Source organism: Dipteris shenzhenensis, chromosome 25, assembly GCF_047967505.1.
Source record: "Dipteris shenzhenensis isolate YYH24624 ecotype China chromosome 25, Dip_SZ_1.0, whole genome shotgun sequence".
NCBI classification, from domain to species: Eukaryota; Viridiplantae; Streptophyta; class Polypodiopsida; order Gleicheniales; family Dipteridaceae; genus Dipteris; species Dipteris shenzhenensis.
Window position 1 is genome coordinate 6,103,356 of NC_141620.1, and position 27,798 is coordinate 6,131,153.

General features: G+C 45.5%; 1 protein-coding gene across 1 annotated transcript; it reads right to left on the minus strand.

The window, feature by feature from the left end:
* Window positions 1-1,008: 1,008 nt before the first annotated feature.
* On the minus strand, window positions 1,009-26,349 carry LOC147885368 (deneddylase). The gene is made up of 8 exons (XM_087396033.1): window positions 25,674-26,349; window positions 25,349-25,534; window positions 24,732-25,211; window positions 9,955-10,065; window positions 9,524-9,712; window positions 9,011-9,379; window positions 1,603-1,723; window positions 1,009-1,523 (listed from the first exon to the last, which is right to left on the minus strand). Exons 1-8 carry the CDS (start codon window positions 26,325-26,327, stop codon window positions 1,405-1,407), a joined length of 2,229 nt encoding a protein of 742 aa, XP_087252159.1. The 5' UTR covers window positions 26,328-26,349; the 3' UTR covers window positions 1,009-1,404.
* Window positions 26,350-27,798: the final 1,449 nt, after the last annotated feature.

The window sequence follows — 27,798 nt, forward strand, 5'->3', positions numbered from 1 at the left end:
TTTAGTGCTTTCAATTCTGCCAAATGTTTCATGAAGGGTGCTTCTAAAAGCACATATTAGACAGCAGGCACTGGAGTCTTTCCTTCCAGCTAAGTAAGAGAGGATCACATTCTCTGGTTGAGAAGGGGCCGTTGTTCTTGAGGTTGTAAGCACGTTTTCCTTTATTCACACTGAGTTAATGTTAATGATGAGTGGCAATATATTCTATTCAACAAAAAGGAAAGCACTACCTGCTGGCTTAACAGTTTTTGGAGCTTCCTTGTGGTAGACAAACAGGGGAAGGAGTTCAATCTGAGGATCTTCCTAGAATAGAGAAGGCTTTTTAGGAGGCTCATGAGTCATAACCAAATCACGAGTACAAGAGCACAATGAAATATTTAGAAGGACATGCCACACTCCAGTCCTGCCAGCTAACAGGCTCTACGCATGCCAAGAAAATAATGCATGCTTCTTTCATGATCATTGAATTGGTTGGAACTTGGAAAGATACCTGCCTGCCACAAAATTGGTCCTTTGAGTTTCTAAAAATGTATCAAAAGTAGCATCAGAAGTACGACATTGTTAGAGTTTAACATCTCCTGATGTACATTATTAAGTCAGGCTAGCCTAGGAGGAGGGTAGACACGTATCAGGGCCACATCTTCTACCAGGGTGTCATGGAGGATCCAGCCAGTTCCAGGACTGCAGATGCCAGTAGCTGCGTAGGGTACAACACAAGTTCGGGGGCTGCAGTGTATGGAGCAGGCACGATTCAGGTCACAGCAGATTTGGGGCCCTTGGACCTGCCTTGTTGACACGTGGAGCTGCCCCTGCTGTCTTCTATTTCAGGTGTATATGAAATAAAAATGATATATTACTTAAAGCTCATTGCAACCTCATCAACAGTCTGCCTTAAACTAGACTCCTCAGATTCTGATAGTAAGAGCAGACCATCTATCAAGAATTTCATCAAGGAAGCACATGGACACACTCCTTGCGAATGTGAATAGAAATAGCAGGCCTGTATTTTGTCCCAAAATCTATATTGTGGACCCACAAAGGGCACTTCTGTGCTGCTGCTCACAATGTGATACCATATAAAAGTAAAATGAATTTCTTAATGGCAAATTTCACAAAAGATATTCCAGGTCTTCAAAAATTTGATGGCTATCCATGCTAATCCAAATTCAGACTTTCCCCCTCCCCCCCAAAAAAAGGCATGCACATGGAGAAAGAGAGAGAGAGAGAGTCTCCCGCAATTCAAAACTACACAACAGATGAGTTTGCCTGGCAGAGAGAAGGGAATATGAACGAAGTGGAGGGAATCTGAATCTTTTTAAGAGGCACAAAAATAACAAACCAACCAAGCTCAGATTCTGAACTATGCACCCAAAATTTTCATAAATGAATTCCATTACCATTTCTCTAGGTAGGAAATGGCCTGGCAGAAACAAATGGTGACACAGGATCATCTAAGATACACAGCTCTAACACCACTGCATCTGCTGGAGGTCCCTTATACTTCAATGGCCGCTCCCAAATGCCTGTAAAAGTGGATTCCAGCATGTAGATCACCTCCTTTACAGAATTAATAAACAAAGTGTGAGTTCAATGGAAGCATACCTGGGGAGAGCTTTTGTCCTTCGTGTAGAATCTTGGCAAAAGGCATCATGGCCCATGAAGAGACAGCTTCTCGATTCAGTGGTTGAAAACCCAAGAGATTTCCATCTCTTGAAAGTACGACCTTTATAAAAGCTTGCAAGAATAAATAATCACTAAGATCTCTCTCTCTCTCTCTCTCTCTCTCTCTCTCTCTCACACACACACACACACGCACACGCGCGCACACACTCATGCATGCACATGCATGTTTGCATACACACAAAACATATGAACCCCGCCACCCCTTTTACTTCCAAAGTTATCTGGAGCATCCTCCTTTCCTAGCAAATCAAGCAGCTCTCAACTTTTTTGCCTTGTCACGGAGTCGCAATGCCTTTGATCAACAATTCAGCAAGAACGGCCTTGTCTCCAGCTAATTCATATCTAACTCATGCCCTACTCTGAAGCAGATACAGTACCCTCCCAAGTCATGACCAAGTTCAGATAGCGTTAAAGTCCCTTCAGATTTTATTGTTGATAGTCTGTTTGCAGCATGCTCTACATGTCAACTATCAATCTTGTCCCCCCTTGTGAAAGGCAGTCCACACTAATTTTTTATAGGATCTTTTGTGTAATCTTAGCTACATTCTTCAATAAATCATAGGCAACACAATTTTTAAAAAAATGCATACAAGCCATTCCTAGACCTTCATGTGAAGGCCAACCAAACAGCTTAGTAAATAGGTCCTAGGCAATCCAGTACTTCTATCTTATGGCGATAGTCTAAAGGAGCCTCCAGACCAATGATAAATTTTCTAAGGACATGGATCCAATGGATCATCACTCTGAATAGTGACCAATCTCAACGGTTTCAGTTCTATTGAATGTACAACTCTTCTACTGGTAGTCGAGATTTTGTGGATGTTCTATGGTCAAAAACAGCTCAAGTTGAGCATGGGTCCTTGTTTCCTTTCTAGCACGGGGAGGTGTTTTACAATCTGACCATTAATATGAAACATGAGAGAGCAAGTGAGCAACCATCCTACGATGGTGGTGGCACCTTTCACGAGGGTACCACAGCTAACACTTCATATGCATACAGCCAGCCACATCCAACAGGTCCTCTTACGTGGAAGGGTGGCACATGGTCATGCCCTGCCCCCTCAACCTTGGTCCCTATGCACTCAGTTACTCTCTTTCACGAAGAATAGGCCTTGGAAGATGTGTGTCAATTATAGAGCACTAAAGAAGATGAAGATCAAGAGTAGGTTTTCAATCCCACACATAGATGAGATCCTTGACAGTTTGAAAGCAGCATGCATTTTCAGCCAGATACACTTCATTGCTCGATTCCTCCTTCATTAAGATCATGCAAATGCAATGGGCACTTACACTGCTAAGGTCATGGAAAATAGGAGGCGACTTCACAACAGCATAGAAACCACCATCAGTAACCAGTAAGTTTTCTTCCACCTCAAAAACCTTGTTTGCTACTATTGAAACACAATTCTTTGGCCCCCTAGGTCGTATCCAGCCTCTTGTGGATGGTCATCATCATCTTCATCACCACCACCCCCTTCCTGCCTCAGCAACTGGGCGTGCAAGTAGGCATCACGTCAGGTCGTCACAGGTATCTTGTAGGACGCATTGCGGGCAGGCAAGCCCCTAGGTCGTTGCGCCACCACTACTGCAGCAGCTCCCAGCTCCCAGTTTGCCGCACCACTTCCAAGCTCTCTCAGTTCAGTTTGCAAGGTACCTATTCAGTTTTGCAGTCCACATTTCCTCTTCAGTCCTGTTCACAGGTTCGCGTATCACTCTAGCCTCTTTTTTTGGGTCACATTACCACCCCAGATTGGACTGAACCCCTGGCCCAACTTGGGGGTCTGCATGAATTATGGAGTTTCCCAAGAAGACATTTGCCATCTCCTCTCCAATAAGCAAGCCCTCGTACTCGACCATTGCAGCCCTATCAACACCTACCCCCTATGCTAAGACATACATAAAGTAGAAGATCATCTCAGATCCATAGCGATACACTAACATAGATGAACCCTGCTTGAAACTGGTATATTACGAGTGATTCCATTAAATAACCTCCCCGCCATGTTTTGCCAAAACTCACGTCCAATCCAGATCAATACGTTGCTTCACCATTTTGTAAGGTTGCACTTAGATGTTTTCTTTTTACCCTTACTTGGGATTCGTTTAAACCATTTTTCCCTAGGCACAATTCATAATTAGGAACGCCTAGAAGTAGGCCTTTAGACCCAATTAGTCACGCAAATCACCCTCACTGATGGACTTGACATTGAGTCCCTTTGACCATATATTATTTACAATTGTCGGTCCTCTAAAGGAAAAGTGCCAACTAACCCTTCCAAGGTCATGTTACCTTAGCTTGAGCATAACATTTCTTCCCTCTTCAGGCATCAACGTCCTCGATGATGATAATTGGGAATGCTCTCCGCATCTGGTATACCGATTCCCCGGTCGTCTCACATAGAGGTAAACCATGCCATCCAAACAACGATGTTGATATCTTCTGATTGCGTACTTGCTTGTTCCTCGGTCCAAAATTCATGTTGGTTTGTGCCTTGCATTATCCTCTCTCTCCTGAACTAAAACAACATCCTCGATTAGTAAGTAATTTGGGTGCAAAAACTATTTTAAATGAGAAACATGAAACAATGGGTATACCTTACAACCCTACGGTAGTTCCAATCTATATGCCACCTTGGCTATTCTTAAAAGCTATTCTTTTAAGAATAGCCACCGCCTACAATATCAGGGTGACAACTTAGCACACTCTCTGGCAGTCAAAGACTTGGAGTGTGAAGGAATTCTGAGAAAAGCTTTTTCTCCTCCTTAAATTCTCTCAAAGATCTATTTTCATCTGCATATGCCTTAACTCTATCCATAACTTAGTGGATGTTAGCTCTCGCAAGTGCTAGCATCTCCCGCATCTGAACAACATAGTTCGCGGCACTATGCACTTTCTGAGGTATCCCAACCGTGGTTGGAATTGTTGGTCTGTAACCATAATTCAATTCGAATGGACTCTATCCTATAAAGGAATATTTTCTATCATTGTAGGCAAAGTCTAATAATGGTAACCACTTGTCTCATGTATGTTGCCTCAATGATGCATATGCGCTGAGCATATCCTCTAAAGTTTTGTTAACTATTTATATTTAACCATCCGTTCCACTATTCATTCCGAACGTGCTTCAAACACTACAGTCCAAAAATGAACATCCTTGTTCGATCCTATGGATCTGAGTAGTTCAAGCAAACAAAACATATGCTTAATAAACAAGTCCACAACTTGTGGGGCACTAATAGACTCCCTCGTCAAAATGAAGTGAGTCATCTTGGTAAGACGGTGAACCACCACAAGGATTGAATCATATCTACCCTGTGTCGCAGGCAGGCCAACAATAAAGTCCATGGAAATAGTATGCCATCTCCTAATGGTATCTCCAAGGGTTGTAAAAGGCCAGGTGGCTTCATTCGCTTTGTCTTACTTACTTGACACAAGAAACATCGCGTCACATATTTATGAATATGCTTTTCATCGTTGGCCAAAAGAAATCTCACTTCAGGAGGTCGTGTGTCTTCTCGACACTCGGATGTCCTGCACATGGGCTACAGTTGATGCCCCTTTGCCTAAGATCATCCTGAGTAGGTACAACTACCTTGCCATTGCGTTTTATCATACCATTTACTATGATATATCAGCATAAGTTTGGTCTTTCCTAGATGCCAAATCATCTATTTTTCGGGTTTAATCACATGAGCCTTAGGCCAAAGGCTCTTAATAAACTCGTCCACTTTCTAAGTTTCCCTAATCTCGGTCATCAGAACATTCTCTAATACAGTGAAACTCATATTATGCATAATGTGTCACAACGCATCAGCAACCTTGTTCTCCTTTCCTCTTCGGTACCAAATCTTCACATTAAACTCATGCATGAGCTCTACCCCCTAGCTTGGCGGCCACTCAAGTCAGATTGCTTTACAAAAATACTTCAGAGTATCGCGGTCCACATCCACGTAAAACTATGAACCATACAAATAATGCCTCCATGCTTTCAAAGCATGAATAATAACGTACAACTCTAATTTATTATTTAACTAATTTCATTGAGAGAGACAAAGATTCTTGCTTTCAAAGGCTATTGGCCTTTCCTCTTGGACAAATTCCTCTAACGAAGGTGCCTATATTTATCCCAAGCTCGAGATGCTTCGTCAAGAGGTGAGAAGTGTTTTCTAAACTCTTTCTTGAACCCTTCCCAAGTAGCTGATGCCACATTATCCTTTTGTACTTTGATGCACCACCTATCCACTACCTCCGTAAACATATGAGTGGCCTCGCGGATTTTCTTCATGTCATTTCTACTTTCACAAATGGCGAATGCTTCATCCATTTGTGCAAACAGCCCTCTATGGCATTTGAACTACGGTCTGTCATCCAACGGCAATCTAGGTCCATCTAGGGAGTTTGGGGGTTCTGCAAAAAAAAAAAAAAACTGGTGAATCAATGTAGGGATCTGTATCGGACACGAGTTTTGGGAGAACATAGCTGGGGACTATTTGATGCAATCAACCGTGATATTCCAGTTTCAAGCAAGGTTCGTCTATGTTTGTATAGCATTTTGCCCACGTGCACCTTTGAGCTCTCTGCTGGTCATTGCCACTTCCTAGAGAAGCAGTCCATTTGTTGACTTCGTCAAACTGATCATCAATGGAAAACGACATAAGCAGAGAACAGTGTTACACAATCTTTGCATCACAGAAGTCTTCTAAGCGTCTTGTATGTAATCACCTATAGAATTGTAGGTCAAGGAAAACGTCGCTCTACGAGGCAAGACTCTCTTTCAAGCTCAATCACTCCACCTTGTTATATTGCAGTTTGTCATAAAATAGTGCACCATGCAAAATTCTCTATGTGCCAAAGCAACAGAGCTCCACCACTGTTTGCAGTAGCCTTGCTAATTGAATTACGCACATTGCCCTCAAGCGCCCCAGTTTTCCTTACATCAAGCGATCCTTAAAGACAAGCAGATTGAAGCAACGTAGCAAGTCATTCGTCAACTAAAGTGCTCAGATGATTTGATGGGAAGCATGTTCTTGTGTGGAGTTTTCTGATGACGAGCGGAAACGGAGTGCATTGGATTTGCGCAAATTTTGTGGGTCGTCTAGTTCTCATGCGACGTGGTGTTGTCGTCTTGCTATTTCAGTTCAGCAAGGAGGTTTGTGAGCTCGTTGACAAGAAGTTACTTGAGTTGGTAGAGGAGTTGAAGATACTCTCCGAAGGGTTTATCACCATAGAGGTGAAGGTGATTGTGCAAGGCACAAGCTGTGGTAAATAGGTTATTTGAAGGCATCGATCAGGAGTTTCTGTCAATCCTAACTATCTTTACGCAAGAGTCTTAACCAGGAAGCCTTGTATTTAGATTGTTCGAATTTTGGGGTCCCCTTGGTTCTTAGTACAATTTTAAGCTTTTGCGATAATTTTGGAGCTGCAGGGTTTTCGTGTTTGCGGTATTTCAAGGTTGCAGATATTTCCCTAGCATAGGGAAAGGATATTGGTTTAGTGGATGTGATCATTTTGGGTTATGCCTGTATAGTTGTGAAAAAGGGATTTGGTTTATGTATGTTAAGATTTCAGTGTTAAAAAACCAAAACTAAAACCAAATAAACCAACCCAAGTAGGGTCAAACTTTTTGACTTTCAGGAGTTAAGACTTTATGGATAATGGAAAAGCGATTGCAATGGAACTTGAGGAAGAAGCCTTAAAGGTTTCATTGTAAGGAAAAAAAAACCAAAACCAAATAAACCCAAGCAAGGTTAAACTTTTTGAGTTCAAGAGTTAAGACTTTATGGATAATGGAAAGGAGATTGCAATGGAACTTGAGGAAGAAGCCTCACGGGTGGATCCTGTAAAATTGGGAGTCCGGCCAACACAACAATGTTGCGCCCTGCGACCCATACATTGTCAGCTAGGATTGCTTTGTCAGAGGATGCCTTAAAATAAAATTTGACTGAGCAATTACAGGCTAATGTAGGGCAGTCTGAACTTAGAAGGATGGTTCTAAGTATATCTGCGAGACTATCTAGGGAAGAAAAAGGAAAAACTCCTATGGGGCCTGAGACTAGGATACGTACGGTAGAGCCTAGGATGGCTAAAATATCAAATATTGCCAATTATAAACCAGAAAAGTATTTTGGCATGTCCATTTTGTAAGGCCATAGTTACATGTCCCTTTTTACCCCTACTTGGGATTCCTTTAAACCATTCCCCCCTAGGCACAATTCATAATTAGGAACACCTAGACCTAGGCCTTTAGACCCACCTAGTCACACAAATCACCCTCACCGATGACGAGTCAACTTGACAATATACATAAAGCGCAATGTAGATTATTTACAATTGCCGGTCCTTTAAAGGGAAAATGCCGACTGGCCCTTCCAAGTTCATGTTACCTCAGCTTGAGAATAACACACAGGAGCAAATTTACTACTTGTTGCAACAAGAAATCAGAGAGCTCAAGCTTCAGCCTGCAGCCCTTGGGATGAAACTGCAGGTTATGGAGAGTAGTGGAAAGTAGGAAATCATTGTCATACGCAAATACAATACATCTCCACCAGCACCAATGCTTGTCTCCACAGTCAAGGAGACGATCACTAATCAAGTGAGCTCAATCAGGCAAGAAATGGATGTCGATGCCAACACCTAAGTAAATAGAGCGGATCTTTAGGTGGAAGTAAAAGAGCATGAAGCTATTGTACCGCAAGATGATTGCCTTGGCTGCCTTGGTGACAAGGAGGGATACACAAAAGACGAAAAAATCACGTCTCAAAAAGGAAATACCACAAGTTGAGTGGGATGAAAATTATATAAGCTGTATCACTCAAAAGGGGACACAAGTGCAGGTTTATTTCAAAGAGAGGGCAGCAAAAGTTAAGATTCTCAGACAAACACACAAGCTGAAGGATACAAGGATATGGATATATGAGGAGCTTACTCCGACCCAGCTCAAACAAAGGAACACCAAACTCACTAAAGTGAAGGAGGCGCGTAAAGCGGGCAAATGGGCTGTCTGCCGAGATTGGCAGGGATTTCAAATCCAAACCCAAAGACTCTCAATCTTAAACTGATGTAATGAAGGCCACTAGAACATAGTGGTGTACTATAATAACTTTGAGCTGAGATGCCATGTGCACTCCTTGACTCTCTGATACTCAGAGATGTAGTAGCTACTCTTTTTTGGTGTATACTTTGTCTCATAGGCCCATGAGGCCTTCCAAGAACATTACTCTCTCTCTCTCTCTCTCTCTCCATAATTAATCCAGCCCCTCGATAACCTCTATGCATTATTTTCAACTAGCTTGCTAATTTTTTTATGGAACGAGAATTTATGCTTACCTGGTAGCGCAATAACTCCTTTTTGTTATGACCATTGTGTCTCTGCACTTCATCCTCAGCTTGAAGTTTTTCTGCACCTGCAGGCTTTAACATAGACAGCTCGTCTGTTTCTTCCCCAACACTGGTCTCCAAGACAACATTTTCATGTTCAGCAGTATCAACATAAGGAGTTCCAGACAATGTCTCTGTTTTCCGCATCTCTAATGGAGCATTCAACGCATCATCGTGAGTGTCCATCCAAGTACCCTTTTCCACACTGCTTTGAATTCGACCCGTCCAGGCAAAAGCTTTCACAACTGTTGAAACAACCAGCTCACATAAAGCTTCCATATCTTTTGCAGGTATCTGTTCATTTACTGGGAGTAGTGACTGCAAATAATATAATGCAGAAGAGACTCTTGTTATTCAATTTAAAATTACATGCTTTATTGAAAATCCCTGCTCATGTTTTCATCAGCACAGCAGAAACTCATTTCTTAAAAACCACACATAAATCTGGGAAGCAAGGCATACATCTCCTTTTGTGCCGGTTTGAGATCGTTCAATTTCCAAGACAGGACCTGCAAACACTACAGAATTTGAAGCAGGCGTCTTGCCAGGCATTCCAAGAGGCCCTCTCAGGCGAGCAGCCACAAGCCAGGCGAAAATCCCAGCTCCTACCATGACACTCATGATTGCTGCATTCTCTAGAAATTTAGCCATCTGTAAGAGCCCACATGTTCAGATCAATTTACAGGTAAAGGCTAGAGACATTTGGACAAGGGATTCTGCAAGACAACTTGTAACCCGTGAATAACCCCCATGATGTGAATTTGCAATTGCTTGCAGATGAAACCTTACGAGGTACTTATTGTTTTCACTATTGATGGAACAAATATGGAATTATACATAATCAAGTCACTTGTTCATCTTAACAGAAAACCTGACAGCACGAGGTAAAGCACCTTACTCCGGGAAACCTGATGCAGCTCGAGCACGGCCCCTGTATGAAGTTTTTTGTCTAAAAGAGTAAATCTGTCCTCCTGATATAGGTCCAGTGCACCAGCCAAATCCACCTGACCACAAGAAAATAATCAGTGAAAATTTTGCAATATTGCTCTCCAACATCCTTGGCAAGGCCAGAGATGCCGGTGTCCAGGAGCTGCTTCTTTTCTTTTCAGATTTCAGATCATAAAGTGTAAATCAAAAAGGGGTAGAATCACAGAACTGACAATTATGGTTCTCGTCACAAGCACATATACCTGAAAAACAGAACACAGACTGAGGAGTAAATCTTTTACAACAAATTTAGCTATGTAGTGAGGTTCCGTATCTCAAGCATTACTAGGAAGTTCTTCTCTGTGGGAAAAAAAAAAGAGCTTCCAAATTCACCCACAACCACATAAGTTACTCAACTTCAGGCAAATCACAACTACCATGCAGGCTAAGAACTCAGATTCGAATTCCATGACTGAATGTTACATTAACTGTGCTAAGCTCTTCTTGAGATATTCTTTAGAGACATTCAGCGAAGATTCTGCCTGTGGATCCCATTTCTGTTACAACACAATTTGGCAAGTAACAGTCTTGCATTACCCCATTTTATCGTTACAGATGTTGTTCTTTCTTTTTTCAGACATCAACATCTTCACCTGACTTTACAAATTCTTCTAGGTTCCTGTAATCTTTCTGTAAGACTTCTTGTTTTGAATATCATCCTTATGATCCAAGGATAGCTCAAAGCACACTTCACTCATAGACGGTCTTACTTTTCACAAGTATGTATTAAGAGGATGAGTACAGGGCAAAAAACACAAAGATCAACGGATTTGCTAAAAAAAGAACAAGTAAGAAGAACCAATGCTGAGAATAAGACACTGGAGTGAAGCTACTATAAGTACATGCATATGAAACCAAAAGAGAGGAGAAGCAAGAGGGAAAGAGGGGAAAAGGCAAGAGGCTAAGGTTTCTCACTCGATGTGAAGGCCCTCTAGTGTGGAGGTTCTATGGTAGAGAATAACAGGACTAAAAAACCTTCCACCCAACCCCGCCATGTTGCCAGCCAAATGCTGATCCACCAAGGGCATGACCGAGTCTATGCCCACCTTCCGTGCCCACTACATCACGAAGGAACCGTCCACCCCAAACTTGTCGGCACAGTGCTGAAGCTGCCAGTAAGTCGGATGCGTGTGCTCCACCTCTGGTAGCAAACGGATCACTGCTACTGCCAAACCTGTGCCCACTGTCTCAACTGTAAAGCCGGGCCCATAGAAAGCTGAAGCACTGCCACAAGTCTATCCCCTGCGAGCGCATCCAATGCTACATCATGCGGTACATCTGCTCTCCCATCATACAATCAAATAGAGATGGGGTCCACTGCTCTTCTCCCATAGAAGTGAAATGGAAACTCCAAAAAAGGCGACTACGAGAACCAACCAAACCGTTGGATCCCCCCTTTCGGAGCTGCAAAATCAGCACCTCACCTCTAAAGCCAGCGGATACACATCCGGAACCTCAGGATAATTTCATGGTCCAAGCCTCCACAATTCCCTTAGCAAGGGTTGGCCCTCGGACTTGGAAGATTCGAAAACACGCCCCTGTCCCTGGCACCTTGTAGAGGCTGTCCTAGGTGGAACTGGGCAGAGGGTGAGAAGAGGAAGCCGCGGTCTTTGGGGGGGGGGGAACCAGCCTCCCCCTTGCCCAAGGGTTGGGAGACCGAATCGGGCCTAGGGGAGGAACGGGGGATGAAGGAGGTGGGAGATGCTGCTTAACTTGCTGCAAAGCAAGGGGGAGAAGAAGCTGGCGGAGAGCGGGAAGGCGGGGGCACGTAGTGGCGGTGGTTATAGCAGGGGAGTAGGAGAGGAGACTACAAAAGGGGGGGAGGGCGAACTGGAGGAGCAAAGGCTGTTGTGGAATCCAAATCCCATGTGCCGCGCTACTGCGCAAGTGCCTGAGACCCTTTAATACCTGACCCAAAATGCGAGGGAGGTCGGTGAGTGGGATAGTGATCACCGCAACAGCGACGGCGGGAGCTCCTACATCTTGCTACTAAATAGGAGCATGTGTGTCCTAGATCTCTACCATCGGGGGGTCTTCTGAAACATCGAAGACAGTCTCATCCCCTAGAGTCTGAAGGCTGCTCCTGGTGAGAAGGAGCTCTGCTCAATCCCCTCCTGCAATCACTTGCCAGATGTCCCATCTATTTGTAGCGGAGTCACTACCCTTGCAGCCCCAAGATCTCAATGCATTGTATGAGCTCACTGGGTCTCAAAAATGATCTCCTCTACCAAGGGCTGATGCTCTACTATCAACCTCAACCGAGGTACAATAGCACTGTGCAGAAAGCCCTCCCAATAGAGTGGAGAATGGACCTGCACTCTCACAGTAACCTTGGGAAGCGGAGCATCATCGAGAAGTAGGGGACATGATGAGAAGAGTCCATATCATCAACCGTGAAGCCGTGGTACCAAGGAATAAAATACATTAGATGCAGGCCAAGATATAGAAGAATTTGCTCCACAAGGACCAAGTTGGAGAGCTCAGCTAAAGAAGGAAGACGCCTCTCACATAGATATTGACCTCCTAGATGTGGTCACTGCCTAGTGCCAGGCTCGCCTGGATTCAATCCCATCCTATCTCCTTCAAGGAGTGATGTCCACAATCCGGTCCACTATTGCTTTGTCTTGAAGTGATCGAACTGCTTGCTTAACCTGTTGCTTGTCCTTAGGCGAAACAAGAACTTTTATGGCTTGGGGAGTCTAGGGTGCTACCATCTGAGCCCCTCTGGCCAACCAAGTAGTCACCGCCAAGAACCTTCTCACCTGATCCAAGGAAAAAGCTCACTATTGCTTGAGAAAAGGAATGGGAACAGATAGGAAGGCTGCTTTGTACCCCCAAAAGATGCAAAAAAGAAAGAGAGGCCTCCGAAGGTCTGAGAGCCTGTCAAAGCTTGTTCACATGGACCTGAACGTGCAAAGCAAGAAACCCCTTGAAGCACCCGAGTAGTGGGCTGGCTTCAAACACCAAGAACCCAACCTCGGGGAGAAGCCCGGGAGCTCGAGGCCTCGTTGTCCTCCTGAAGGGGAGAGGAGCTTGCAATGCCCAAACCAGCAGCCCCAAAACTTAGCTACTGCAAGGGCACTACTCAAGATAGCTCAAGTTCCGACTAGCCGATATGTATGGCAGTCCTTGTTGGGGGCTTGACATGTCAGAGATAGAGTGGATACGGGTGGAGCGCCTACAGATCCTCATGCTCTCACGGATGATCCGGGGGAAACCGTTTGTACCACACCACATCATTCAGGCAAAGTTTGGTGCTTCTCCACTCCAGCTAGATGCAGCCTTTCATACCATTATATATCTACATTGGGTTAGATCATATGGGGACTGCACATCAGGGAGACAGAGGTTGCCATGGTTGGCTCTCGATTCCTCCATGAGGTTGGTAGGAGAGGGAGACGAGCGATGCTGGTATGCACAAACTCACAGATGGTTTGTGAGACTAGGGTTCCACATCGATAGGATACCTCCTTTTCAGTACAGTTTAGATGCCCCTCCGGTACTCCCACCCACCATCCCGATCAGGCCACACACCAACCAGGTCATTCGAGAGGATCTCCTGCAGAGGTCACTTCAAGCAAGACCTTCTCCTAAAGGTCACAGGCTAGCCAGGTGCACTGGCAAGCCCCCCAACTGAGGTCGCAATTGTATGAGAAGCAGCCCGAAGGCTGAGCGCAAGGAGGCACCTAGCTATGGCGCCTACAGGCGCGGCTCCTATACGTGCAGGCAGGTTCAAGAGCTCCCAGCTCTTGCAACAAACCGCAAGAAATATCCTACTAGGGGGCGGCCTTGAAACGAGCAAATGGCGAGGATGAAGAGGCGAATGGAGGCTAACCAAAGAGCAGGGAAAGGAAGGAGAGCAAGAAGGTAGGTAGGGGGCCGAAAAGCTGAGAGCACACGGGGGGAGGGGGGGGACACACTATATTCCCTCTCTTTCCGGAAGCATAGCACGTAGACCTTCTGGTCTCATGCACTGTCAAAAGTGCTTCACCACCTGGAGTGACTTGCAGCTTACCCTAGGAGACAAGAACCGATTCCTTCTCAAGGAGAGGAGAGTACAAGTCATCAAAGTCCAATTGACTTGTTGTGGCCTGGCACCTCAAAGCTCAAGAAACCATGTCGTAATGTGGTGGAAGCTTAGTTAGGTTGAGCACCGCCAACTGGAGAGATGTGAGGGCTACAGCTGATCACGGAGGACCTTAGCCTGCATCAAGAATGGCTACATGGTACTCCCTGTGAGGAACTCAAGATTGTATAGCTGTCCCTGCAAATTGACAGCTCGCATCGTCGACTCCCTTGCGTAGAGATCCTCCACTTTAGACCATACCTCATATGCCCTATTCAGTGTTTGACAGCTAGAGAAACCTCCATCGTGATCTTCCAGACCAATGCTGAATGAGCCTTCCTCCTCCCAGTCCGTAAGCTCCTCCTAGAAGGCATCCTTGTGGTCAGCATCCCAATATATAGAACTCTTGGGATGTTCAGGCTTCCATCCAATGAACAATCTCCCTGTGAATGAACCATATCCTCATATTCAACTTCCAATGGGTATAGTTCGTGCTATCAAGCTTATCCTCGAGGAAGAAAAGACGAAAGGTGTGGAAAGAAGGGGCTAACGTACTACCTTCATTAACAGATGCCTACCCCCAATGCATGTCCACGTAGCTCTACGCCTCAGGTAGATGATGTTAGAAAATGAAAATCCCACTAGAGAATATCCCCCCAGTGGAAGACTGATAGATGAGCCCAAGAATTACACGCAGAATTGTTTCACTACGGAATCAAACTTCATTCACTGTGTGTACTCCACACTCATAGATGGGTGTGTGCAAGCCGAACAGACATTGCATCCAAGACAAGTATAGAAGAAACACTTATATATTTCTGTCCGTCCATAGACTAGACACACTACATGACCAAAATGTCCTCCTACTATATGCCTGGCGCTTCTAGATCTCTAAGCCCGCATGCTCCTTTGAGCTTATCTAGACTCTCTGTCCAAAGATCCCTTCCACCTTGCTGTCCGGAAAGCCAACCTAGGTGGGCAGCACCTGAAGCTTACTCTGCAGCCTCTTTCAAGGTCTCCTTCACCTCCTGGATAAGGCCCAAGGATGCCCTAACTACTGCTCCTATCTGCTGTCTGAGGGCTGCTCCAAGTGATGAGGAATGGGGCTCCAAATGGCCCCTTTTATAGGGGCTCATCCCCTACAAAAGAACGACCAGCAGGGGGGCATCCTGGCCGACTCAAACAGCCCCCCCAAACCAACTTTTTGCAGCAGCCTATAAAGCCCCTCTCTAGGGCACATTACCAGACTTTGGCTGGCCCTGCCTGGCCTCGTGGCAGGCTGCCACTGACACAGGCAGGCATGCACGTATTCCAGCCTGATCTTCATGCCCTTAGGCCTTCCAAACTGCCGACTTTTACTTGTTGGAAACCCTGGCCAGATCTGCACTTTCCATCTGTGGACACACTCTTCAAGATCTGCCTTATGATGGCCCTCCTCTACCATGGATCTCTTCTCTCTCTCAAACTAAATTCATCGTCAATTGCCGTCTCTCCCGCAAGAGTAGATCTCAGCGCTCTCTATAATTTTGTTGATCGATCTCTCTCTCTCTCTCTGCAAGCACACTAGGGCCCAGGACAAATTGTCGGGCTGGACGCCCCGCGAAGGACTCTCTCTCTCTCTCTCTCTCTCTCTCTCTCTCTCTTTGCAAGCACGCTAGGGCCCAGGACAAATTGTCAGGTTGGACCCCCCGAATGAATTTTATTGCTTGAAGAAATTCCCAGTAAAAAAAAAAGTCAACACCTAGGCTGAGATACAAATTCATACATGAGGGTAATTTTTACAAAGAGCTCATGGCTCTCAATGTTGGCAACATGCCACTTGTCAATGCCTGACAAGATTCTAGTTACATGCCACAAAAGGGTAAACTCTGGGTCTTTGTAGCCCTTGGTCACATGGACACCCTCGTGGCTACTTGCTAGGCTCCATAAAACTTTGGTATTAAACCACTCTCTTGTACCTATAACAATTAATCACATGTACATAGCCATGGCACCCATTAATCATTAGTGCTTCCATGCAAAAATAATCTCTAGACTAATCCTAGTCTCTGTTGGCATCCCCACCAAGCAAACATGTGCACACAACATAGGAAAACACTGGTTGACTGAGGTCAACCCTCTTGGCCGTAATTAAGAGGCTTTGACCAAGGGTAAGGCGCCTTAATTAGAGCCAAAGCTCTCCGACTCAAGTCAGGAATAACTTGGTTGACCGAAGTCAACCCTCCTTAGCTAAAGCTAAGTCTGTCCCCTAACTCAGGTTAGGCTTACTTAACCAGAGTTAAGTATCTTTGACCAATGGGAAAACAACTCTTTGACTATAATTAAATAAATGGAGAACTCTATAATTGTGATCAAATAAATGGTCAACTGAAACTTTGACTTGGAGCATTTACAACTTTGACTTGTGACATTCCCTTGGCTTCTATTCAATTGACCTCAACTAAAAAGCTTCCTGGTAAATATCCAGGAGTTGTGGATGATCAGAAGACACATCCACTTGGCATTCAATGCTGAATAGTTCTTGAAGTTTACAAGGTACCTGTAAAATTCCTTGCCCTAGGGCCCACAATCTGCTCTGGCTAAGGACTTCCTCTAGCTCATCCACTTCCAGTGGATCTTCTGTTACGGGTTCTGTAGGCTCCAACCATGGATATTGCTTTAGAAGACTCACGTGAAAGGCATTGTGAGTCCCCTAATGCTCTCGCAGTTCCAATCTATATGCAGCCTCATTAATCTCATATGAAACCCTAAAAGGGCCATAATACCTAGGAGAGAACTTTGCATACACTTTCTCTTTGCCTTTAAGCTTGTAGAGCCTGGCTTTTTCGAACTTCAAAAGTGCCCAATCCCCTCACTTGAGATCTAGCTGTCTCCTATGCTTATCTGCAGCCTTCTTATGCTTTTCTTGAGACCTTTCTCTTGCTGTCCGAACCTGGCCGAAAGTTGTTTGGAGTAATCATCTGGAAATATCTGGTCTTTGGTCCTCAGTATAGGTGGCAAAATCACCTTTCCATAACTGACCTCAAATGGGCCTTTCCTTGTGGAACTGTGGACAGTATTGTTATATGCAAACTCCACTGGTGGAAGGTACTTTTCCCAATCTGATTTTTGGTCAGCCACGTAGCATTTTAAAATATCTAACACTGTTGAATTTGCTACTTCACTTTGACCATCTGTTTGGGGATGGAAAGAAGAGGAAAATTTCAGATTCGTCCCCATGTTATCAAATAAGGCTCTGTAGAATAGGCTGTATCCCATCATTCCCTGATTCTGATCGTGGCGGATCATAAGAGGCCAAGTGACAGAGAAGCACTAGTCTCCAATCTACTTTGCAGCCTGTAATCTGAAGTAGTCCATGCAACGTTCGTCAATTATCACCCGGGCAATAGTGTGTTTGCAAACTTCAGATAGCATCCCTAAATCAATGCTTATGTCACAGTTTCCTGTGGAATTTTTGCACGCAGTCAGTACTTGACTGTCACAACTTGAGATAGTTGTGAAGCCACGCTCTGATACCAAGGAAACTAAATGTGTCGTCAATTGCCCTCTCTCCCAAAAGTGTAGATCTCAGTGCCCTCCCTCCCTCCCTCCCTCTCTCTCTCCCTCCCTCCCTCCCTCTCTATGCAAGCACACTAGGCCCAGGACAAATTGTCGGGCTGGACCCCCCCCCCAAAGGAATTTTATTGCTTGAAGAAATTCTCAGTACAAAAAAAATCAACACGCAGGCTGAGATACAAATTCATACGTGAGGGTAATTTTTACAAAGAGCTCATGGCTCTCAATCTTGGCAACATGCCACTTGTCAAAATGCCTAACTAGATTCTAGTTACATGCCACAAAAGGGCAAAATCTGGGGTCTTCATAGCCCTCGGTCACATGGACACCCTAACCTGGCTCATCTCATCAATGTAGAGTCTGAAATAGGTTGATGAGAGGGGGCAGCCCTGTTTCCCTATCGTGCTCTTAACTTAATCCGACAAACTACCTGGAGCACGAACTCCCTCTGATAGATTCATCATACCTCAAATCAAAGTCTTTGGGATCTGCATCTCATGTAGTCTCTTGATCATGTGGGATCACACAACAATGTCAAAAGCCTTCGGAAAGTCTATGAAGCAAGAGTAGACTTTCTGGTGTATGGACTTCACCTCCTCAATGATAGCCCTCAAACTGAAGATGTGATTTGGAGTAAAATGATATCTCCAAAATCTTGCCTACCCCTCCGAAAGAAGCCCCCATTCAGTGGTCGAGTCTCCTCCTCGAAATGATATGATGATCTCATCCATCTTGTGTAAGGAAGGCCCCTCTCTTGCGGCGTGTCAACCGTCGGAAGATCTATTGTGCCTCAGATGATGTCAACTAATCCAGCGCTCGGTCCCATGTGAGGTGGGCTCGCACCTCTCTACATTCGTCGTCAAACCAAGGGTTTTGAGGCATCTTCCCATCTCGGGCCCATGTGGATCGGGTCGTAGGAAAGGATCTGGTGGCAGCGTCTTGTACTATTGAGGCAAGGGTGGAGAGAGAGAGAGAGAGAGAGAGAGAGAGAGAGAGAGAGAGAATTAACGTCCACGAGAGACCAAAAGGTCTATGGGACAATAGAAAATCCATCTAATACAACAGCTTTGGCAACTCCCAAGGAGTGCATAAAAGCAACTCCTGTTATTTAGAGTGCCTAAATTATATCGTGGAAAAACAAATATGATCGACCATACATCATTTTAAGACTAAGAGTCTTTTGGTTTTGATTTAAATTCCTTAATGAGTGCTATTCCTCCAAGGTACATTGCCCACTTTCCATCCTTCCTCGCAGCTTTAACCTTGGCAAATTCCATTGCTTTACCTTCAGTTGAGCTCTTGTAAGTTCCTCAGCTATCCATAGCTTAGTTCCTTTCAACTTGTAGGATTGTCGTAGGATCTTGAGTCTTAAATCTCATGAATTAAATGTAATAACAGCATGAGCTTTAGGAGAGAGAAAGAGAGAGAAAGAGAGAGAAGATATAGGCAATAGCAACAAGAAGCTTGCTCCAACTTTGTACACGACCTGCAAGCATCTGTACAGCTGCCGACATCATTGCCTCTGTTCCACTCTGGAATCTCTATGCAATCTTGCTCCAGCCATCGCTGACAGCCATGTGGCAATCCCGTACCACTGCTGTCCACCATGCTGGCTCCTGACTGCCAGGTATGCTCTGAGGTGTGCTGCTGATGTGGCAGCCCCATACTACTCTTTTGTCTGTGATTATGCTGCCCACATGGCAGCCAATATGCTGCCCATGTGGCAGCCCTAACCCTAAGTACACCTCCCCCATGCTCTCCTCATATGGCGGTTCATAGATGGGAAGGTGACTTTTCCAACACCCCCTCTCACCCACAGATCTTGGCCTAATCCCAACTCGTCGATGAGGATGCTCCATTTTCTCCTGTGTTGAGGCCCTCTGGAACAATCCGGTGTAGGTGTTGGTGTTGATTCTTGGCTTTTTCACTAGTGGTTCCTACTCCTCCAAGACCAGTTCAATACAAGCAAACCGTGCTGGTACACAGGTCCATCCAAGGTAGCACCAGATGGCACCACCCCCTTCAGTCATGTTCCTACCTTCGAACTCGAGCAATCCAAATGCCACCGTCTTCCAACTGTCCCCCTCATAATGAGTGAACAGCCTGGAGTCTTCCAAGCACCATGCTCACAGGGTTTGCTTCAACCTGTCCTCCCTCTCAAGTAGGTACTCTTTGAGCTTCAATGCACCTTGTCCATGATCACCTTCCGACAATCTGCTTCCGAGATATGAAGAAGCTGTTGGAGGTCAACATCTCCTGATGTCACCTTAGAGAGAGAGGGCCTTGTGGGCTGTAGAGCAGTGGGTAGGCCAACCTGCAGGTCGGACACCTTGGCTAGCTCTAGCCCCTGTTTTGGGGAGGTGTGTGCCCTCATTTAGGGCCTGGACAGACCTATATAGCAGGCTGTAGGGGTCGGCCCCTGAGGCAGAGGGTCGGCCTTCATGAGCTGGCTGGTCGGTGCCCCCCTATGCTGGCCAACTAGGGGGGCAGCTGGGCTATATATGTGCCTCCCCTCTCCCCTCATTTGCCATCTTCTGGAGCTGGAGCAGTCCTTCCAGCAGTGCATCTTGTGGACCCTGGCAGAGGTGCAGAGAGAACCCACAGCATCACCTGAGGAGCAGGGTAGTGGAGCAGTCTTCCCTCATTCTCCCTATTCACCTGGCTGTTGAGCTGTGTGTTCCGAGCTCTCGAGCAGTCAGTTGTTTCTGTAGTCTTCCCCCAGTTGTAGCGGGGTTTTCTCTAGAGATCACTTGCAGTTTTCTTGTGCTTTTTCTCTCTCCTCTCTCTCCTTCTCAGTGTGTGTGTGTGAAGAGCGCTATCTCTCTCTCTTCTCCGTTCATTTCCGCTGCACTTCTCACAGAAGCACCCATAACTTCCCCTTCTGCCTTCCAGGAAGGAACATTCCTTCCAATCTTGTATTTCTTGAGAGATTAAGAGCCGATTCTTCCCATGGCATGCTAATCAATGACATAAGAGTACATACCAAAACATTGTCCTGCCTGTGTGCTTGCTCTGAAAGCAAACCATGCAGATTATAGAGGCACATTCAACTACCATGTGCACTCTTGTAATGCCCCCTTTTGAGCCACAGCGTCCATCTGACCCTGAAACCCTAGGCCACTCCATCGAATCTTCCCTAATGTCAATACTATCAGCCAAGCACCTAGAAGAGTCAAAGCACTCAGTGCTATCCTTCACCTTCACAAAGCTTTCCGACTCCTCTTCTACCCACACCTCAATATTAGACATCCTCACTGTGACTTTTTCATCTACATAACTTACCTCAGTAACACACGGAGATGTCACCAAGAATAATTCTCCATTGAGTACCACAATGGCAGTGTCTAACTCCCCTAAATCTGAACTGGACTCCCTTCTTGTTCTTCTGATTAGCCTTCTCCTTTCTGCGATCCTTCGCAAAATGACCAGGCATATCACAATAGAAGCACTTCTTCTGCTTCCTCTTTTTCTTGTTTTCGGACGTGTCCCCTTCGTCCTCAGAGTCATCCTTCTTGGGCTTGCCACTGCTAGGCTTGCCCTTCCCTTTGCCGACTTTATCCTTTGCCAGCAACGCCTCACCATCACCTTTCTCATGAAGCTTCACCCGAGCCTCCTCTTGTAGCAATAAGGGACCCAGTTCCTTGAAAGTCAGAGGTCAGTTCCTCTCTCTTGTTGTCACAACTCGTAACGACGCCCTTCAAACTATGTAATATGCATCCCAAGAACCAGCAAGGCCCACTGGCTTGAGTCCACCCACTAACCAGCTGAGGTCAGCTGATCTCTTACCACCTTCACCTTAGTGACATGGTCATGAACCGTATCTTCTTCATCCATGCTCATATTGAACAATTGATGATTCAGAGCTAAGATCCGGGATGTATTGTCCATCTCATATAAGTCCTTTAGAGTGGCCCACACCTCGCTTGACGTGTCTGCCATCTGGATGTGAGGAATCACCACATCTGCCGTCATCCCTATGATCAATGCAAGGGCCTGGGCATCCTTGTTCAACCATGCTTCAAGCTCATCTGGATCTACAGGAAGTATAAAATTACCCGCAGCTCATCTAAATCCATTCCTATCATGATCTTCCACAGCTTCCTGGCCACAATATCACTCCGGATCTTTACCTTCCAGATAGGATAATTTGTCCAGTCCACCTTCCCGGTCTCTCAGAAATTTGGAATTGTCGACGAGGGCGTGGTGTCCTATGAACAGTGACCATAGGTGCCAAAGCACCTCCACCAGTCCCACTGCCTCCACCAGAATTCTTTGAACCACCTACCCCGGAACCTCCTCCTCTTTGCTGACATAGCAACCAAACAATCAACCATTCTGTAACAACCAAAATAGACTCTGTACACACGACTGAACCTGAGTCACCCTCCTCCTCACAAGGGTACAATCATCCAGTCGTGGAAGTCGATTCCCTAGAGCCTTGAATCAAGGTCGTCCTTCAGCAAGGTCCTTGCCTTCCAAGCTCCACCACTTGTGAGCCCCCTTCCGAGCTCAAATTGTTAGAAATACCCATGACAGAGGGTACACACAGCGGAAGATAGAATAACCCAAGAACTCACAGTGGTGTTATGGGTGGAAACCAAAACTTCTTAATGTGCTCAACATATATCAAACTTCTTAATGTGCTCAACATATATGTGCAAGCCAGTAATAGACAATGCTCCAACAGAGATATAGAACCAGCAGGATAGATTTCCATCCAATGGCCCTGGAAGACAGCCAAGGGTGCAGCCTGTTCCTGAGCTATGTCTGCAGCTCCTAGCTCCCTCTAGACCTCCTGGATGTAGGCCCAAGTATCTGCTGGTGCTGCTCCAATCAGCTCTTGAACTGCTGCTGCAGTGGATGAGAAATGCCCCTTGAGGGTGTCCTTTTATAGCCCTTGAAGGGCCCCAAAATGGACCGAAATGGCCGACCAGTCTGGTCTGTGAACCAACCTGGAAGGGGCACGATCTTTGAGGTCCTGCTTAACCATGTGGCACGCAGCCAGTGGACCAGGCCACTCCAGCCCTAGACAGGCTTCTTTCCAGCCCTAAATCAGGCCCAAAGATCCTCCAAATCAGGCGCAATCCTGCTGCAGCGATTCCGCCTCTGTCCAGGCCTTGTACCTGCCCCAAGAGGCCTGCTCCAGCTCCGTACACGACCTGCAAGCATCCGTACGGCTGCTGACATCATCGCCTCTGTTCCACCCTGGAATCTCTGCGCAATCCTGCTCCAGCCAATCGCTGACAGCCTCCTGTACCACTGCTGTCCACCATGCTCGCTCCAGACTGCCAGGTATGCCCTGAGGTGTGCTGCCCATGTGGAAGCCCCATATCCACTCTTTTGTCTGATTATGCTGCCCATGTGGCAGCCCTAATCCTAAGTACACCTCCCTCATGCTCTCCTCATATAAGGGCTATTCTTGGATTTTGCAAAGCTTATTAGGGTAAAGCATGGACTCCAAGTAAAGTAGAGCTACTTTGGGCATGCAACCTACGTTTAGGAGACCCGGTTCTGGTATAAAGAAAGCTGCTCAGTGCCCAGCAAAGTACCATGATACCAGCGTTACTAAGCCTACAGCTGGCAGTTGAGCCGCTAGCTTGAACCCCTATGGGTTGTTTAGCAGGATTGTCCCGTGGTATTTTGGACTCTAGCTTGAAGTGGAACCCCTCCATGGTCAGATGTTACTTGACCAGGTTTGGGAATGCTTCAATGGGCCTCTCTCTCGCTGCTGTGAACTATTTTGGAAATATGTCGCCTCTCTAGGCATGCTAACTGGCAGAGAGTAAAGACTAATGGTGCTGATAGGAAGGCCTGACAAAGGATGCACGCCAATGGGGCGTCCAATGGCTCCAACTGGAAGGGTGCAGATATCTATAAAATTGAAATGTCTAGTACGAAAATAATTGGAGGTGCAAAGGACACGCCCTTAATGCCAAGATAATCCCGGTACTAGAGTCCTGGCTGATCCACCTGCAATGATATGGAAGACTGAGAACCACAGTAGCATCGAGTATCTGCCATGAAAGCATCACATGGTTCAGAGAATCCATGTTTACTATCCAAGTGATCCTCGTGCTGGGACACAGGCTGCTTGCCTTTATCCTGAATGGCAGTGCGGTCACTTGCTGATCTATACGCTGAGGGATCTACTAACCAAACCGCTGATCCACCATCTCCAACAGAGTGCTCTGAAGCATTGACACAGTGCCACCAAGAATTGTGCCTGTGCATCTGCTGATGCAGGTGAAAGGGATGGGAAGGCATTCCTGTGCGCTCCCACTGTGTCAGTGAAAAGCCTGTGAGCTTCCTTTCATGGAATGTTGAAAAGGCTGCTAGTAGGAGCACCCACTCTGAAAGGGCTACTTACAAAAACACCCCAAAATGTGTTCTCACTCTCAGTCAGGAAAGCAAGAACAAAGCCTGTCACTGGAAGCTATGGGATACACAAGCAATCCATTGCTGGACTGCAGCTATGCCTTTATCCTTCAAGTAGCATCAAAAAAGCACAAAGACCAAATAATCAATTAAAAAAAAAGCAATCCTCAAAAATTTCCATTTCCATTAGTTGAGGTGACAGGGGAGGAGTTGAAAAGGAAAGAGGACCTCATTAATCCAAAGGGGGCAAGGGGGGGGGGGGGGGATGATAAGCACTTACTATCTGGATGGGGAGAGCGGTAAATAAGGAGGGGAGGGGAAGTCAATATTGAAAAGGGGAACAATCAATGAACAATGACACCACGAGTGAGGAGGGAAACCCTCCCAAAGGTGCTTTTTTTAAATAAAATCGGTATGGTTTCTTTTAAGGTCTACATTATGCTCCATGACATGGTGATACAGCTCATGCATGTTAGAGGGGAGGTTGTGTCCTACCACTTGAAGGATTAATGTATAGCCTCTCCCCTACGTTAGAGCAAATTCATCAAGTTAACCCATGCGATGAAAAGATTACCCCTATGCAAAAAGCAAGCCAAAACAAATTGGTGTATTAAAGATGAGCGAGTATGTCCCCTACTCAGAACAAATCTACACAAATGCAGAATCTGGAAAACTCGTTTAGCTTACCAGCTGTGCATGTGTCAGGAGAACTTCTGCCACTTGCCCAGAAACTGTATATCCTCCTGACACTTTTGCATCCATCAAACTCAAATCTATGTGTAACTTATGCATAGGCATGTGTTCATGGATCCAGTACTCCGAAGCATTGTCCAAGTACCTTCTTATCATGACAATTGAAGAGGCAGGAGCTGGCCACCAAGGATGATCTGTCCTTTTCTCTATGACAGTGTTTTCTGATGAACGCACAGACTCCGATAAAATTCCGGCAAAACGTTGAATCTCTTTGGCTGAAAGTGCAGTTATTCTCACTGGTGCTCCTGAACTAGGAATCCACCTATTTTTATTCCAGAGCTTCCCAAAAATACGTGGATAGGCACTGCCACCAGCATTTTCCTTGATACAAGAGATAGCATACAAGGAGATGGCTTTTCCAATTTCATCAAGGGCAGTCTTGTTTGAGCCCTCAACAGTGCAAGCAGTTTCCACCTACAGAGCAAACCCCGCCTATTGGAAAGTCACGAGCATATAATAAAATGGCAACAATCTTAGTGCGTTATAATTCTGAAAGCAGCTCCTCATATAACTCAAAAAGCCTAGATAGATATAAAGTCGTCCTTTCTCACCATCTCCTCCTTCTCTAGTGCGCTCATATCTCTCACGGTACCAGGAGAATAGAACTCGATATAAAACTTTGAAAGTAACAGCATCTGGACTGTTTCAAAAAGCCTCCGTAAAAACTCCCGAGAAGACACTCCTTTTGGTGATGAAAATTTCTTTGAGCATTCAACAACCAGAAGACTGGGTGCAAACTGCAAACGAATAAGAATTTATTTTTTCGCTAACATGACTGGACCATGTTTGAGAGGAGAAAGCAAGACACTTTTTAGGTGCAAAAAAGGAGGGAATGTGAGCCATAAAAACCACAAAAGTTACTATTTGACAGCTTACAAGTTTTGTTGAGACTGTACTATGATCATCCGAGCTACCGGGAATCAGAGTCTGAAGTACAGTCAACTGTCGGCCCATCAGAAGATTGGCAGCGGCAGTAAAGCTCTCGTCTGATGCCATTGCCGCGAGGACTTGTGAACGTGAAGCACAACCACAGATCTCCAATGTGCACAAATCATTTCTGTAAGACCTTACAACTGGATAAAAATCTGTACAGCCCTCGATCAATTTCAGCATCTTCTCATCATTGTCGGTGTCCCAGTTATCATCCCTCCCCCTCTTGAAACCATCGTTGTCCTCCACACGTCTCCAAATTGCCTCATTTTCGCTGTCATCTAAAGATGCAATTTGCTCAGTATCGCGTTGGTTTGCAGCCAGAATTTGACGAATGTTCTGCCTATATTCCGTTAAGCTGGGAGAAGGAAAAGTCGACTTTAAGGGTGCAAACCAGCGATGCATCGGTATCTTCAAAACTCGTGATTTCCTGATAGAAACCTTTGTCTTTCTATGTTGCATGCGCCCTAATATACACAATGATTTGCAATGCTGAACAACGCTCTTTGCCGATAGTGTGTCAAGGTTGCGTAAGCTAGCCATTGCGAGAGTCACGTCTCTTTGTTTTAAATATTCTTGTATGTGATCCAAAACAAGCATTCGCAAAAGTACTGAGCAGCCTGCAGATCCACAGGCCTCAGACTTAGAACTTAGAAGGCTTCAGATTTACATGGTGTCTTAACAAAACTCTCAAGAGGTCCCAAAGCAAGTACTAGTTAATGCCTACCTCTCTAGGCCACACCAAGCGGAATCTCATTGACAAAATTAACGAGTTCACAAAGGAAGACGTCCGGGCGCCAAGTGTTGTGTAAGTCATCACCGTCTACACCCCGGGCGCCAAGTGTTGTGTAAGTCATCACCGTCTACACCTTCTCTCGCACGAGCGAGCGTCGGGCACTATGTACCCACCCTTACTACTCGTAGATTCCTCTTAGACGCTCAAAAGATTAAGATGGTTAGCCATTTCCATCCAATTGTTGCATTGCAATATCTGTTGGAGGTGGTAGCCTTCACCCCCATTTGGGCATGGAACACTATTAATTGGAAGAGGGCTCGCGGCTGTGACATGTGGAAGATGGGGGAGGAGCAAAGATAACAACGATCCTATAGATCTTATGGGTCTTGAGGGAGGAGGTTAGCATGAGCCAAGCAACCGAGACTCTTTGTTGACTAAACCAACTCTATTATATTCACATCTAAACACTTCATTGAGGTCATGGTGGCCAAAAAAAGAAGGAAGATGCATTGAGAGCCAAGGAGCCCCCTCCTCCTAGCCATGCATGACTCCTCACTCTCCCAAAAAGGTTGAGGGGATGACTGAGGTTCAAGGGTCCTTTATATCAAAGGACCCAACAATATTGCAAATGCTTCTGGGATAGGGTGCTCCAATCCCTTTCCGTTAGCACCTCCAATTAGAGTGTTCACTCCATTGAACTCTCATCCCTAGCACTCCATTGAGTGGCATCCAATGATGGAGGGAGTTAGAAGAGTCCTCTCCTACATTGCTAGAACAATGTTCTCAACCTCTAGCATTGGATGACCCTCATCATTGTCTGCATATGGAGTATCTAAACATGCCTTGCCTTCTTCATTGCATTCCCAATCCTCACATGATTGCATTGGGGTCAAAGGGACAAAATATCCATGCTTCCTAATCCAATTTGATGTTTGGGGGGTACATGGTACACTAGAAAGAGGAAGAGAAAATTCTTGGTCACCTTCTTGGTGCTCTATGGCAAAGGTCAAACAAGCTTCTTGGTGGTGCTTATCCTTTGCATTTTGGGGTGCATGCAAGCAACAATGGCAAGTCATAAGAAATGGAAGGAATGATGCCTCAACAAAAGCAATAATGGAAGCATGTAGCAATGGTGACTGAAAAAGGTAGGTGAATTGAGAGGTATTGATGGGATGTATTTGTGGCCGTATGACTCGTGCGATGGAGGATGGATGTGCAAATATGTTGAAATGTGCAATTCACAAGTAGGGGAGGATAGCACAATACCTTGTCTGTTTATCCATGTTTTTGGGTTGGTGGCTAAAGAGGCTTATGAGAGTAGGTGTTGCATTAATT